We start from the raw sequence: 15363 nt of genomic DNA, 5'->3' as shown, positions 1-15363 counted from the left end.
AATTAGGTCATTTTAAATTGGGTGCCTGCAATTAGGAGCAAATTTCTCGTGCCGTTCATGTTTTGTTACCCTCTTCACAGTTTTAAGGGTTCGGTTCATCACTTCGCCTCTGCACACATCCCCACTCCCCGTCCCACGGTGACACACGCGTGCGCATGCACACAATGTCAGTGAAATGATATGCATCTTTCCGCACGCTCTCATGCACAGGGCTTTTCTTTGGTTTGTACGATAAGCTTGTGCTGTAAATACTTCTCTGTGGCTTGCTCTTTTCATTGAACAAAACCTTGTGAAAAATCTTTTAAATCAAATGCTACAGATTGATCTGTAGGGCCAATGTACAATCATTTACTCAACTCTTCACCTATTGATAAGCATTTTTTTTTTTTTTTGGTAGAGTTTTGTCATAACAACCAATGATACAGCATTTATATATACATATAGGTCCTCCCCATCCCATCTCATCCCATAAATAGATCCCTAAGAGTGGAATTTCTGGGTCCGAGAGCATGTATATTTTTAATAGATCTTACCGGATTGCTTTCCAAAAAAGTTGAAATAATTCGTTTTCCTTCTGAAGTGCAAGAAAATTTCCTTCCTGGAGCACCTGGGTGGCTCCATTGGTTGAGTGTCTGGCTCTTGGTTGGGTTCAGGTCATGATCTCAGGGTCGTGGAATCAGCCCCACATTAGGCTCCACCATTAACACGGAGTCGACTGGGGATTCTCTCTCCCTCCCCTTCTGCCCTGCCCCCCACCCCCCGCACTTTCTCAAATAATCATTTTTTTTTTTTTTTAAGGCAATTTCCTTTCCATCCCGGACCCTCCTTCTTTCCCAAGAGTATTAACCTTTCCGAGTTTGTGCCCTCAGGTGAGGAATGCAAGCCTCACTGTTACTTTGGTTTGTATCTTCCCAACGGCTGGCCAGCTCCAGCATCCTGGGGGCATGAGCCCCGCATCTGGACTCCGCATGCCCGAATGTGAATTCTAGCTCCATTCTTATCAGCTGCGGGACCTTATAAACATGACTTACCTTTTTGTGCCAGTCTCCTCATCTCTGTATTGGGAAATAACACCCCCATCTCGAGGCCTTGTTAAAGAGGGTTAGGTTAAGTTATTAGAGCATAGTAAACACTAAAAAATAGTTGCTTTAAATATGTTTATTGGCTATGTGGGTATACCCCACTGTAAAGTGACTATATTCTTTGCTCTCATTTCTATTGGGTAGTTTTGCTTCTTTTTTTCCCTATTAATTATTTTTATCAGATTTTGTCTCACCTCCTTCAATAAAGATTTTGAAGATTGTTTTCATGTATGTCATACACCTTTTATATTAAATTAAATTCTGTATAATTTGTCATTACAATGAGTAAACTACTTATTTTTTCTCTTGCTGTTATATAACATTATAGAGAAAATAGGTATTTTGTTTGTTTGTTTATTTATTTGAGAGAGAGAGTGCGTGCTCGCGGGCAGAGCAGACTTCCTGCTGAACAGGGAGCCCACTGGACTTGACCAGGATCCTGAGATCATGACTTGAGTGGAAGGCAGACGCCTAGAAAAGGTATTAATTTTTAAATATCTATCTCATATTGAGCAAATCCGGTTATCTTAACCTAATAATTCTTGTAACTAATTTTGGGTTTCCTAGGCATATTATCTTGTTATTGAAAGAGAGGATTTTTTAAATCTCCTTTCCCACAGTATTTATAATGGTCATTTCATTTTGTTTTCCTCTTGTAATGTCAGAACTTACAAAACAGTGATGAATAGCAGGTATTCCTGTCTTGTTCTTGATTTTGGTAAAATAAGAAATTCTAATTACGGACAGCAGCTTTGATCTGTGCCCGTGGAGTTCCATCTTGCTCATTTTATCTGTTGTGATCTTCTATTCTTGATGTCTGTGCTGTAGATTTCAGACTTGTTTAGCTAGCTTCCACAGTCACACAAGCCAGTTCTTGTAAATCTCTTTACACACATGCACGCGCATGTGCGCACACACACACACACACACACCCTTCCCACAAGTTCTGCTTCTCTAGTTGAACTCTATTACAAACACTAATTGTTTGAAAGCTGTGGTAACATTTGGGTAAATTAAGCTTATGCTGAACATGAAAATCATATTCTAAAAAAATTAAAACTTAGAGCAGCAGCTTCTCATTCTCAATATCATAAGCTGTACACTGCATGTGTGAATCTACCGCTAGAAAAACTTCTGAAATACATTTAAGAGAGATTATCTAGGACACATGAAGACTTTTAGACATAAACTACAGCCATATGAGATTTCATATGAAAAGTTTTACGCAAATAAATATTTGAGGGGCTCCTGGGTGGCTCAGTCGGTTAAGCGTCCAACTCTTCATTTCGGCTCAGGTAATGATCTTAGGTCTGTGAGATTTAGCCCTAAGTTAGGCTCGGCTCTCAGCGAGGAGTCTGCTTCCTCTTTCCCCCTCCTTCTGCCCCTCCCCCAAGCTAAAAAAAAAAAAGTATTTGACATATTTACACACTTCCAAAAATTTACTTTCATTCTTAGGAAGGATTTTAATAGGCAAATTTAGTTTTATTTTATTTTTTTAAAAAGTCACATAAGAGTATATGGAGAACCTTAAGGTAAGGGCAAACACCTTAAAATTAATAACACATAGTAGATATAAGAATGTTTGTCTTGGGGTAATTTAAGGACATTTTTTAGAGCTTGAATTTGTTTATACCTACTATGTGCTTATCTTTAGCATTTCTTAATCACACACACACTTGTAATATGTGTATATATATATATATGCTCTCTACATATATACATATATATATCCATACTAAACAAACTTTCATTTTTCCTAATTATCCTTTTGTTTTTTATCATATCTTTTAATTGGCTCATAAAGGTATTGTGTATAAATCCTCATGTAATGGAAGTAGCTCAACACCAGAATACTGGAGAACAGCAGCATCAGGATAAAGAGGAAAGCAGCAACCAGGTAGCCACTTGGACTGAAATAAGAGAAAAAAAAAAGTCAATAGAAGTCATCACTCATTTTGGTTCTTAATTTATGTAGTCAAACAATCTTTGAACGGCTAGTTCCTATGCCACTGACAGAAAACAAAGATTAATAAGACATCTTATCTACCCTCAGGATGTTTGCCTTAGTGTTAGAGGTTGGCTATGGAGGAGAATAGACAGTGTGATTAATAGAGTGAGAGAAAGAAATGTAAAATTCATGGGGGCCAGACATTAAGGAAGGACTTCCAGTGGAGGAGAACTTTGAACTGATTAGCGGAGTTAGCTGGATAGGAGTAGGACTTGGAGCCTTAGAATGGGTTCTCTAGATAAAAATGCCTGGAAGTAGTTGAAGAAACAGGTGGGCATAGAGTTTTAGGCTGAGGGAGATGGCTAGGCAAAGTTGTGGAGGCATGGGGAAACCTGAAAGTCACCCAGATATTCTGGAACTAAAACTAGTTCAGTATGATAAGAGCTCAGGTGGTAGGCAGAGTCGTAGAGATGAGGAATGACTGGTGGTTAGGAGAGAGACAGCTTTTATGAAACTACAGGGTGTGGATTTGGGAAGGATGATTCTGAACATAGAAGGCAGAACGGATGAATGGGGAAGTATGAGTGCGGAGGGAGAAACCCCAGTTTTGAGGTTTTTAATAATGCAAGTGTGTTGAGGGACTTAATTAGTGGCTGAGGAAGTGGAGAGAAGCAGATAGATCTAAGACAGATTTGGAAGTTAGACTGAATTGATCTTGGAGATTGTTGAGATGTGGGGTTTGAGAGTAAAGGATGTCTCCCAGGTGTTGGCATGAGGTGACTGAGGATGTTGTCACCATTCACTGATGGAGGAAATTCACAAGGAAGAACACTTTAGCAAGGGCATGTAAACACAGCTGGTTTACTGTGGGGCATATTGACTGGTGGCACCAGAGGGTCAATCAGGTGTGTGTGTGTGTGTGTGTTTGTGTGTGTGTTTGTGTGTACGCGTGCGTGTGCATATGTGTACACCACTTACTAGATGCTACTTTCAGGTGGGTGCCAGACATCTCTCCCTTCACCTGGGACTCTGCATGGCTGCCTCCCACCAGAGTGGATTTACCACTTGGGCCAAATGCTGTGCTACTTTCTCTTTGGTGTCCTGCCCTGGTATCTGACTTCAGTTTTTGGTTCCTTTTTAGGCCTTAATTATTTATTTGCAGTGTTATGGTTTCCCTGGGTCCTAGTCCTCTTACTCTGACCTTCCTCCTATGTGGATACAAGCTTAATCTGGCTCCCGTGAATGGTTTCATTCTTGGAAGTTAATTATTAACTCAACAAATCATCTGATATGAGCCAGGTATTGGGGTAGTGCCTGGAAAGACAATGATAAGTAATAACAGACATGGTCCCCATCTCCTTAGAGAGCTTACATTTTAGTGGAGACATTATTGTTAATCAATAATGAGAAGAGAAATATAAAATTGCACTTGTGATAAGAACTAAGTAGTTCTTATCACCAATTTTATACTAAGAACTTAGCAAACTCAACACCCAAAGAACAAATAATCCAATCAAGAAATGGGCAGAAGACATGAACAGACATTTCTGCAAAGAAGACATCCAGATGGCGAACAGACACATGAAAAAGTGCTCCATATCACTCGGCATCAGGGAAATACAAATCAAAACCACAATGAGATATCACCTCACACCAGTCAGAATGGCTAAAATCAACAAGTCAGGAAATGACAGATGCTGGCGAGGATGCGGAGAAAGGGGAACCCTCCTACACTGTTGGTGGGAATGCAAGCTGGTGCAGCCACTCTGGAAAACAGCATGGAGGTTCCTCAAAATGTTGAAAATAGAACTGCCCTATGACCCAGCAATTGCACTATTGGGTATTTACCCTAAAGATACAAATGTAGTGATCCAAAGGGACACATGCACCCGAATGTTTATAGCAGCAATGTCCACAATAGCCAAACTATGGAAAGAACCTAGATGTCCATCAACAGATGAATGGATCAAGAAGATGTGGTATATATACACAATGGAATACTATGCAGCCATCAAAAGAAATGAAATCTTGCCATTTGCAACAACGTGGATGGAACTAGAGCGTATCATGCTTAGCGAAATAAGTCAAGCAGAGAAAGACAACTATCATATGATCTCCCTGATATGAGGAAGTGGTGATGCAACATGGAGGCTTAAGTGGGTAGAAGAATAAATGAAACAAGATGGGATTGGGAGGGAGACAAACCATAAATGACTCTTAATCTCACAAAACAAACTGAGGGTTGCCGGGGGGAGGGGGTTGGGGAGAAGGGGGTGGGATTATGGACATTGGGGAGGGTATGTGATTTGGTGAGTGCTGTGAAGTGTGTAAACCTGGGGATTCACAGACCTGGGGATAAAAATATATGTATATAAAAAATATATGTTTATAAAAAATAAAAAATTAAAAAAAAAAAAAAGAACTAAGTAGATATACAATGCAATGAAGGCTTACTATTGCCAGATTTAACCTGGTGATAGGGTCAAGAAGTGCCTCCAGGGGGGAAAAGATAATTATCCTAAAATTTGAAGAATTAAATGGAAATGCAGTTGGTGAGGTTAAGTAGACAAAGAGGGGAAGGAAGAGTTGCCACATAGAAGAAACAGAATGTGCAAAGTTCCTGCTATGGGACAGAATATGGTGAGGGTTGGGGACTGAAAGGTTGGTGGGTCTAGAGCAAAGATGATGAGAGGAATAGACTGCAAGTCCAGATTAGAGAAGTAGGCGGTAGCCTGATTCATTGAAGGTCTTGTATGCCATGTTGAGGAGTTCCATTTTAAGGAAAGAAACGTAAGTGTTTCAAGTTATAAAACAGCATTTGAGAAGATCACTTTGGCTTCAGTGAAGAAAATGAACCAGAAGAAAATAGAAATGAATGAGGGGAGATTAGATCTGTCAGGTGTCTATTGTGGTATTTCCCATCTGAGACAACGGTAGCTTGGATTAAAGTGGTGGTGATGGGGTTGGTAAGAAGTAGATTCATTTGAGGGCAATTCAGGAGATTAAATGAATGGGAGCTAGTGACTGGATCGGCTGGGGGAAACAGAGAAATGAACACAACTCTAGGTTTTTTTGGTCTTTTTTGGGGGGGGTTCTTATTTTCATTTTTGACTCATAGGTATCTGGCTTGTACATTTTAATGTGCTCTTTCCCAAAAGAAGGAACTCTGGAAAACAGGGTTGCCACACTGTTCATCTCTAGAAGGCATATTATAGCCCATGCGAATGGATTCTCTTGGAGCTGCACAATGACAACTCTATACAATTACCCAGTTGGATCCCTTCTAGAGGGGGACAAATAATGGGGCAAGGGAGTGGGTGATAAGATCATGAGATCATTTTGGGGCATGTCCAGTTTGACCAGTCTGTGAGCCACTTCAGAGAAGAGGTTAATAGACGGTGGGACGCATGGCTCTGGATGGACCAGAGTTATGATTAGGAAGTCATGTGTACATAGATGCTTACTGAAGCCATGAGTATGGATGATCTTGCCAAAGGGAGAAGCTCAAAAGACCAGGGCTGAGCCCTGAGGGAAATCAGTTACGGCCGGTAAAGGGGGTCAAGGCTCTCTTTACTTGAGAAAGCATGGCTATAGGAGTTTAGGAAACCCTGGGCTTATGTCTATGAGACCCACAGGGTTATAGCAGACAAAAGGGGTCCAGAGGACTTGCAGTGGCTACATCCCCCCTCGCACCTCTCAGCACACAGACAGTGGACTAAAATGTCCAGCTCCCAGTCTTTCCACGAAAGAGCCCTACTTGCATTCTTGAAAAGCTGCTGCCTGAGGGTCCAGCTTGCAACCAGCCTGCATCTAGGTGCTGATGGAGGTCTTCTTCTTTGGGGCACTGACAGGTCTTGGGAACTAAGAAGGCATCTTGGACAATCAAAGATTTGATACACAACAAACAGTTAGGGCCAGGCTAAAGAATAAGGTTCATCTCCTACCTGAGACCAGTCCTTCAAGACTGGGAAAGGTGGTTCTTTAATTCAAAAACCAACCTGGAGAGGCATTGGTGGAGTAATTAGACAGAAAGCAGATTGGGTGGTTTAGGAGAAATGGGGATAGAACATAGGGAAAAGGAGACTCTGTAGACAAGCCTTTGACAAGGATGGGGGAGAGAGAATGGCAGCTGGAGGGGGAAAGAGTTTGAGGTTTTACTTACATTTAAATTAAGAACTTGAGGGTGATTAAAAGCCTATGGGGAGGATCTAGTTGAGGGGAAAGTGGAACATATAAAAGAGAGAAGAAAATAATCGATTTGGAAGTTTCCTTAGAAAGTGGAAAGTAAGAGGTTTTAAAGGACCTGTGGAAGAATGATACTTAAAGGGGAGGAATTAAAAGTCTTTAATTTGAACAGTACGGAAAAAGGAGAGAATGGACATAGGTGTTGGTAGGTGTGTTTGGAACCAGGAATCAGGAATCAGGCGTGTCCCTGCCTGCGGTCTTCTAAGTTCTATGTAATGGTGGAAACAAGCTCATCTGATGTTTGTTAAGGAAGGATGGTCTAAGGAGGAAGCGGATTCGATGAGGTCAGAGGTAGTTACCGCGAGTGGAGATACTGGTTGAACAGAGAAAGGTACTAAGATTCTCAGGTGGTGTTGGGTGACCTGTATGAAGTTGGTGATTAATCTGTCCTGTTGTGTAACTTTCTTCACCAATCCTTGACTGCTCAGGTGTAATCAGAAAAAGCAGGTAGTTGGGGGCCTGCCAGATTTGTGGGGGCACAAATCCCAGAGTGGGTAAGGGAATAGCAGCAGGTGTTATTGAAGTAATACACTTGGAAATGTAAGGAAATAGTAAGAAAAAAAAAGGGTATGTGTTTAAAAAAGGGTTTTTGCTTGTTTGTTTTGTTTTAGAAGACCCAGGATAGATAATGGTCTGGAAGTGGTAATGGCGCCCTGAGGCACCTGGTGGGGGGTCTTTGGAAAGTAAACAGCCATCACTCTAGAGGGCTGAAGGTGAAGCGGTGGTCCTGGGCGGGGGAGGGACGTAGAGGGGGAGCTCAGAGGACAGTTGAGGATTTAGGGGAGTTTGCTGTCTAAAAGTAACAACTCCAAAGGACGCAGTGGAAAATTGGGGGAAGTGGTTGAATCCTCCAGAAGACAAGTAAGTGCCAAGATCTTTGCCTCCTACAGTCTGATCTCCAGCCAATGTTCGAGAAAGTCTTTCTTACCCGCTGGCCTCTGCTCTGCCTCTGCTCCCACTTCCGGGGCTCAGGTGTATCAGAGACTAAGCTGCAGACACTAACCTAGGGCTGACCTCGGGCTGCACCACCGTTACCCGGGCTGCTGGAATCCAGCTCCAGGGAGGTGAGCCAAGAGGTGAACTCCTCCTTCCCCATTGTCTCTCCTCGCCAACTCACGAGTGCCCCCTTCTGACAGTGGGTACTTGGGTGCACATATGTTCTTAATATTCATCTAAACATAACAACCTAATGAGGAAGAGAAGTCACTGCCAAAGGCCATAGATGTTTCCCGAAGTCACTTAGAAACAATGGGTGGCTTATCTCATTTGTGGGTTATTTACACTATTAATCTTCCATTGGCACAGAACATCAAGAAGTCAGTAATATTTAGAGTAGGGCCAGGAGTAACTTCATTGTTTGTCTTCCATTTTTGGTTAACATTTTACAAAAGAATGAAAGCAAAAAAACCAGGCCCAGGACAGAGAAGCAAAGCCATGTACGATCCCGGTGTTAGCATTAAGACTTTGCTCTCCAAGGAGACTGGAGTCCGGGAATGTGCCTTTCTACCTGTGTCTGGTTACATCAGAGTGGTAAGGCCCGTGGGTGAGGGGTGGGTGAGGGCTGACTCAACCAGCCACCGTCTCCTTCTAGCCCCCCGGCCGCAGCCCATGATCTGTCCTTTAGGTGGGGTTCAAGGACGTGTTTGATGGGAAAACCGGGGCTGCTGAGGGGGTGGGACAAAATGGGACCCCAGCTGCAGCAACAATTCTCCGAAATTCCTTCCTGCTGTGTCCCTGGGATAACTGATACATACAATTTGAGGATGTCAACGTAAGAGGCAGAAGTAGTAGGGTCCCAGGGGAATGGGGGGGGGGGATGTGCTTTTCCTGTCCTGGCTGCCACCCCTGTCTTTTACAGCTTCCCTCGCTAGAGCCTGATTAGGCAGAAGGCATTACCTGGGAATCATTCCGAAGGTCTCTATCGCAAATATAGCTGTTAGGTTGCAGAAACTGTAAATGAGACAAATAATATTAATGATTAAATTACATGCATATAAATTAGTTATATGAAAAGCCTCCCTCCAAATCTTTATGGTAATGATTGACTCATAGATAATCTTCATGAAGGTGTCACTTCCTCAAGTGAAGGAATGGAGATAAGGGATGCGTTTACATCACAGCTGTGGTGATTTTTCCAAACGTGTGACTCGGGCTGCTTGCGGCACGATTTCTCTCAGCTTGTCAGTGCACCCTCACCGCCCTCCTAACATCTTGACATCGTTTTGATAGTGGGTCCCAAGGTGACCATAAGCATAATGTTAATAATAGTCATAATGTTTTACTGAGCATTAGTACTTGTTGAGAATGAATACTAAACGGGCATTTGCTGGGTACCAGGCGGTGGACCAGATGCCCTGCATGAGTTATCTGCCTAATCCTCATAGCAACCATTTCTTTTGGAAAGAAACAGAGGCTCAGGCAGGTTAAGCTACTTGCAAAAGTTTGCGGTTGTCAGCAGAGCTGGGATTTGAATTCAGGTTTTTCTGCCCAAAGAGCCTGTGACGTTCACCTGATGTAGGCTGACTCAGGAAGCTAAGGATGTTCAAAGCTTGATACAGGGCACTGTGTGATTATTTCTAAAGTTACTATCTCTCACGATTCGGCAGACTGCTTGGAATGAGACTGGACAGAGCCAAATAAACATTCATGATAGCATTTCACCCATCTTCATGTGGGAGAAAAGAGAAGAAAGGAAATTACCTTGACTGAGCAAAATTAGGGATTTTTACCCGGGTACATTCATTTAATCCTCAGAATACTCTAAGATCAGTGTTACAGACTCATTTTACAAATAAAGAAGTGCAGAGACTAAGTGATTCGCTTAAGATGACATATCTACCAGTGGCAAGAGTAGGATTTAAACCACAGTAGACTCTAGAATAATGCCTTCAGGGTCCATCCATGTTGTAGCAAATGGCAAGATTTCTTTCCTTTTTTATAGCTTAATAATATTCCATTATATATATAGAAATAGACATGTATCTAGGAATATATCTATATATCTACTCTATCATTATCTATCTATCCTCTATCACATTTTCTTTATCCATTCATCCATTGACGGACACATGTATTATTTCCATGTCTTGGCTACTGTAGATAATGCCACAGTGAGCAGGAGGGCACATCTTTTCAAGTTAGGGTTTTCACTTTCTTGGATAAATACTTAGGGGAGGAATCATTAGATTGTCCGGTATTCTATTTTTAGCTTTTTGAGAAAACTCCGTAATGTTTTCCATAGTGGCTGTGCTACTTTCCATTCCCACCAAGAGTGTGCAGGATTTCCTTTTTTCCACATCCTTGCCAACACTTGTTATCTCTTGTCTTTTTGAGACTGGCCCTTCTAACAGGTGTGAGGGGATATCTCACTGAGTTTTTGACTTTCATTTCCCTGATGATGAGTGATGTCGAGTACCGTTTCAGATACCCATTGGCCATCTGTCTGTCTTGGAAAAATGTCTATTCAGATCTTCAGTCTATTTTTTAATCGGATTGTTTGTTTTTGTATTGTATTGTATGAGTTCTTTGTATATTTTGTATAGTAACCCCTTATTGGATGTGTGATTTCCACAGGTTGCCTTTTCAATTTGTTGATGGTTTCCTTGGCTGTGCAGAAGCTTTTTCATGCGATGTAGTCTCACTTGTTTATTCTCACTCTAGGTGCCTTTGCTTTTGGTGTCAAGTCCAAACAAATCATGGCCAAGACTGAAATTAAGGAACTTACTATCTATGTTTTCTTCCAGGAGCCTGATGGCATAGGGTCTTACATTCAAGTCTTTAATCCATTTTGAGTTAATTTTTGCGTATGCTGTGAGATAGTGGTCTAGTTTCATTTTTTGTGTGTGGCTGTCTAGTTTTCCCAATACCACTTACTAAAGAGGTTGTCTTTTCCCCATTATATATTCTTGGCTCCTTTGTAATAAATTGACTACATATGCGTAGGTTTATTTTTGGCCCCTCTATTCTGTTCCATTGATTTATGTGTCTATTTTTATGGTGGGGCCATATTGCTTTGATAACCAAAACTTCGTAATATAATTTGAAGTAAGGGAGTGTGATGTCTCTCGCTTTGTTCTTCTTTCTCAAAATGGCTTTGGCTATTTGTTTTTGTTTTTGTTTTTTTTGTCATTCCATACAAATGTTAGGGTTGTTCTTGTTCTGTGAAGAATGCCATTGGAATTTTGATAGAGATTGCATTGAATCTGTAGATTGCTTTGGGTAATATGGACATTTTAACAGTATTTGTTCTTCCAACACTGAATATCTTTCCATTCATTGGAATCTTCTACAATTGCTCTGGATAGGACTTCCAACTCTATGTGGAATAAAAATAAAAGTGGGCACCTTTGTTTCTCATCTTTGTTCCTGATCTTAGACTTTCAGCTTTTCACCACTGAGTATGATGTTAGCTGTGGGTTTGTCCTATGTGGCCTTTATTATGTTGAGGTATGTTCCTACTACACCTACTTTGTTGAGAATTTTTATAATAAATGAATGTTGCACTTTGTCAAATGCTTTCCTGGATCTACTGAGATGATCATACAATTTTGATCCTTCATTTTGTTAATGTGGCATATCACATTTGCAGATGTCAAATCATCCTTGCATCCCTAGAATAAATTCCACTCTATCATTGTATATGATCCCTTTTAATTATTGTTGAATTCAGTTAGCTAATATTTCATTGAGGATATTTTTATGTATGTTCATCAAGGATATTGACTTGTAATGTTCTTTTCTTGTGGTATCCTTGTCTGGCTTTGGTAGTAGTAAAGTTGTCCTCACAGAATGAGTTTATAAATTTTCCTTCCTCTTATATTTTTTGGAAGAGTTTGAGAAGAATAGATATTTTTCTTTAAATGTTTGGTAGAATTTACCAGTAAAGCCATCTGGTCTTGGACTTCTGTTAGTTGAGAGTTTTTTTTCTTATTGATTCACTCTCCTTACTAGTCATCAGTCTGATCACATTTTCCATTTTTTCATGATTCAGTCTTGGTAAGTTGTACGTTTCTAAGAATTTACCCATTCTTTTCTAGGTTGTCTAATTTGTTGGTGTATGATTGTTCATAGTAGTCTCTTATGAGCCTATATATTTCTTTGGTATCAGTTGTAACTTCTCTTTCATTTCTGATTTATTTGAGTTCTCTCTCTCTTTTTTTTCTTGTTGAGGTTAGCTAAAATTTTGTCTATTTTATTTATCTTTTTAAAAACCAACTCTTAGTCTACTTGATCTTTCCTACCATCTTTTTAGTCTCTATTTGATTTATTTCCTCTCTAATTTGTGATTTCCTTCCTTTTACTAGCTCTGGGCTTTGTTCTTTTTCTAGTTCTATGAGGTGTAAAATTGAGGGTTTTTTTTTTTTTTTTTTTGAGTTGAGATTTTTCTTCTTTCTTGAGGTAGAGGATTTCCTTCTTTATTTATATCTGAATAATGCTTCATTCTATATTTATATATACCATGTTCTCTTTATCACTCAGTCATTAATGGACACTTAGGTTGCTCCCATGTCTTGGCTATTGTAAATAATGCTGTTATCAACATGAGGGTATACATAACTTTTTGAGTTAGCATTTGGTGAAACTCCTCTTGTAGTGGTGACCCCAGACTCTATGGCATTTTTATTTTTCCTTCTAGCTATGGTCTTCTCTCTTGCCTTCTGTGATGTTGCCATGTTTTAGTGTAATTCATTTATTGGCCTTTGTAAAGTAGAAATTGTATTCAACCGCATCATTATCCCTTTAAACAAATGATAAAACTATTAAAATAAAACATTTATATTCACCTATAGTTTGGATCCAGGATCTTCACGCGAAACACATACATTCCAGAATGGTCCTCAGGCCAAATTAAATGGTTATAGTTAGACTTGTTGATTATCTCATATGGTTGATTTAAGTCTCCTGGTTTTCCAATAGCATAAGAAAAACAGTGTTTATAGTTCTGAATAGGAAACAAAGATAAAAACCTTAAGGTCCTTCTCTAGGGGACGAGGTGTTGGAGATTATAGGGGAGAGGAGAAAGTATGCAATAGCTAGGGGGGAAATGGGAATGAACTGGAGAAATACACTTATGTTTGTTGGGCAGTATTGCAGGACTGTTTTAATCATGAAATGAAGGTGAAACAAATCCGCGTGGGTACGTATTCCTTGGACCAGGGTCGGCTGCCAAGGCAGATAGTTGGGATCTAACTAGGGTTGCGATTTAGCCACACAAGTCTAAAGAAGTGAGAGGAAGGAAGGAATTGAGGGTTCACATTAATAGAGTGATAAAATTATTGACCATGGAATTTAAGCAGCAGGAAGAGCAAGAAAAGAACCTGGGGTCAGGGTAAGGGTGGTTGGGTCATTTTGAGGTTGAAGGATTGTTAGAGTAAAGGTTCTAGCGTTATGGTGCTGGAAGGATAGGACATGGTGGATGGAAAGTGGAATGTTTGGAGCTGCGACTGCAGAGGATAATACAATCATTTGTATGTATCTGTCTTGACATGAATAGATTCTGATGTAGAAGCAAAGTAACATTCCCATTGTAAGGTTTAGATTTTTATGGACCCAGGCACCATATTGGTCACTTTTATTTATGAGATATGATTTGGTGCTCCAAATAACTTAAACTAATTTCAATTCAAGAAAGTGTGATTGAAAAAAATTGAAAGCAGTATAGGACTGATAGTTGGCATTCAGACATGATATTTCAGTTGTTTTTGTTTTGTTTAAAGATTTTATTTATTTGAGGTAAGAGCGAGAGTGAGACAGTGAGACAGCATGGGAGAGGGAATGTAGAAGGAGAGGGAGAAATAGGTTCTCCACTGAGCAGAGAGCCTGATGTGGGGCTCCATCCCAGGACCCTGGGATCATGACCTGAGCTGAAGGCAGACGCCTAACAGACGGAGCCACCCAGGCACCCCATGATCTTTCAGTTGTACAAGAATTGATAGTTCAGGTGTTCTTTAGAAAGACTCACTCTCAATGCTTCAGCATGTTTGTCAGTCATTTAATAAATCTACAAACACAGATTTTCAGCAAAAAAAAAGAAAAAAAAAAGAAAAAAAATGTTAGTAACACAGGAGCCATGGAATATTAAACAGAAATTAAGATGATACATTACTGAAATCATAATATTAACCCAATAGAAAAGTTGGATTTGATTTGCAAAAACAAATTTAAATCCAAAATATTTCCATCAAACTTTGGTTAATCCTGAAATGCCAAATTAGTTATTATAAATAAAATTTGCTGGGTTATTTTCCGTACCTCAGGTCCCCAGGCTTCTTCAAGTGGAAGGTTCTGGTTAAGCTTCGTCATTGACTTCCACGTCTGGGCTTCATTTAAACAACCACTCTGTCAAAAAATCGTACATACAGGAATTTAAGCAGCAAATGAGGGAAGGAGAAAAGAGGAGAGAGACAAACCTAGAAAGAGACTCTTAACTACGGAGGACAACCTGATGGTTGCCGGAATGGAGGTGGGTGGGTGGACGGATTAGGTCGGTGACGGGGGTGAAGGACGGCACTTGTGATGAGCCCCAGGTGTGGTGTGGAAGTGCCGAGTCACTGAATTGTACACCTGAGAGTAGGGCACTGTACATTAATTAGAGTTGAAATAACAATGTATTCAAAATTGTACACACATATGTTTTTTTATAAATTTATTCGTATTTCGTATATTTAATGTCATTGAACAATTTATATTTAATTCTTTTCCTTATTTAAATGTTTGTTGCTATACCGGGGAACAGCTGAAGTTTGTGTATTGACCTTGCACAAAAGAACTTCTTAAAGTCACTAATTTTGAGTGTTTCGCTGAAGTCATGTTATTTGTGAATATGACAGTCTTCTTGCTTCCTCTCCAGTCCTTATACTTTTATTGTTAGTTTATTTGCCTTATTACAGAGATCAGGAACAATGTTGTATAGAAAGTGATGAAACTTGTTTTACTCCTGACTTCAGAGAGAAAGCTTTCAAATTTTCACCACCAAGATGTTTTCTTTTCTTTCTTTCTTTTTTTTTTTTTTTTAAGAATTTTTATTTAGGGGCACCTGGGTGGCTCAGGTGGTTAAACGTCTGCCTTTGGCTCAGGTCATGCCTGAGA

At 40.1% G+C, this 15363-nt stretch overlaps 1 protein-coding gene across 1 annotated transcript in view; it reads right to left on the bottom strand.

The window, feature by feature from the left end:
* Window positions 1-2544: 2544 nt before the first annotated feature.
* CATSPERE (catsper channel auxiliary subunit epsilon) overlaps window positions 2545-15363 on the bottom strand; it is a 145878-nt gene continuing 133059 nt past the window's right edge. The window contains exons 19-22 of the mRNA XM_059145383.1: window positions 14527-14613; window positions 13059-13216; window positions 9172-9225; window positions 2545-2992 (exon numbers count right to left, since the gene is read on the bottom strand). Of these exons, the coding sequence (XP_059001366.1) occupies window positions 2839-2992; window positions 9172-9225; window positions 13059-13216; window positions 14527-14613 (453 nt within the window). The 3' untranslated portion in view covers window positions 2545-2838. The remainder of the gene's footprint in view (window positions 2993-9171; window positions 9226-13058; window positions 13217-14526; window positions 14614-15363) is intronic.

This window comes from Mustela lutreola, chromosome 14, assembly GCF_030435805.1.
Source record: "Mustela lutreola isolate mMusLut2 chromosome 14, mMusLut2.pri, whole genome shotgun sequence".
NCBI classification, from domain to species: Eukaryota; Metazoa; Chordata; class Mammalia; order Carnivora; family Mustelidae; genus Mustela; species Mustela lutreola.
This window is presented reverse-complemented; position numbering and strand designations above follow the sequence as displayed.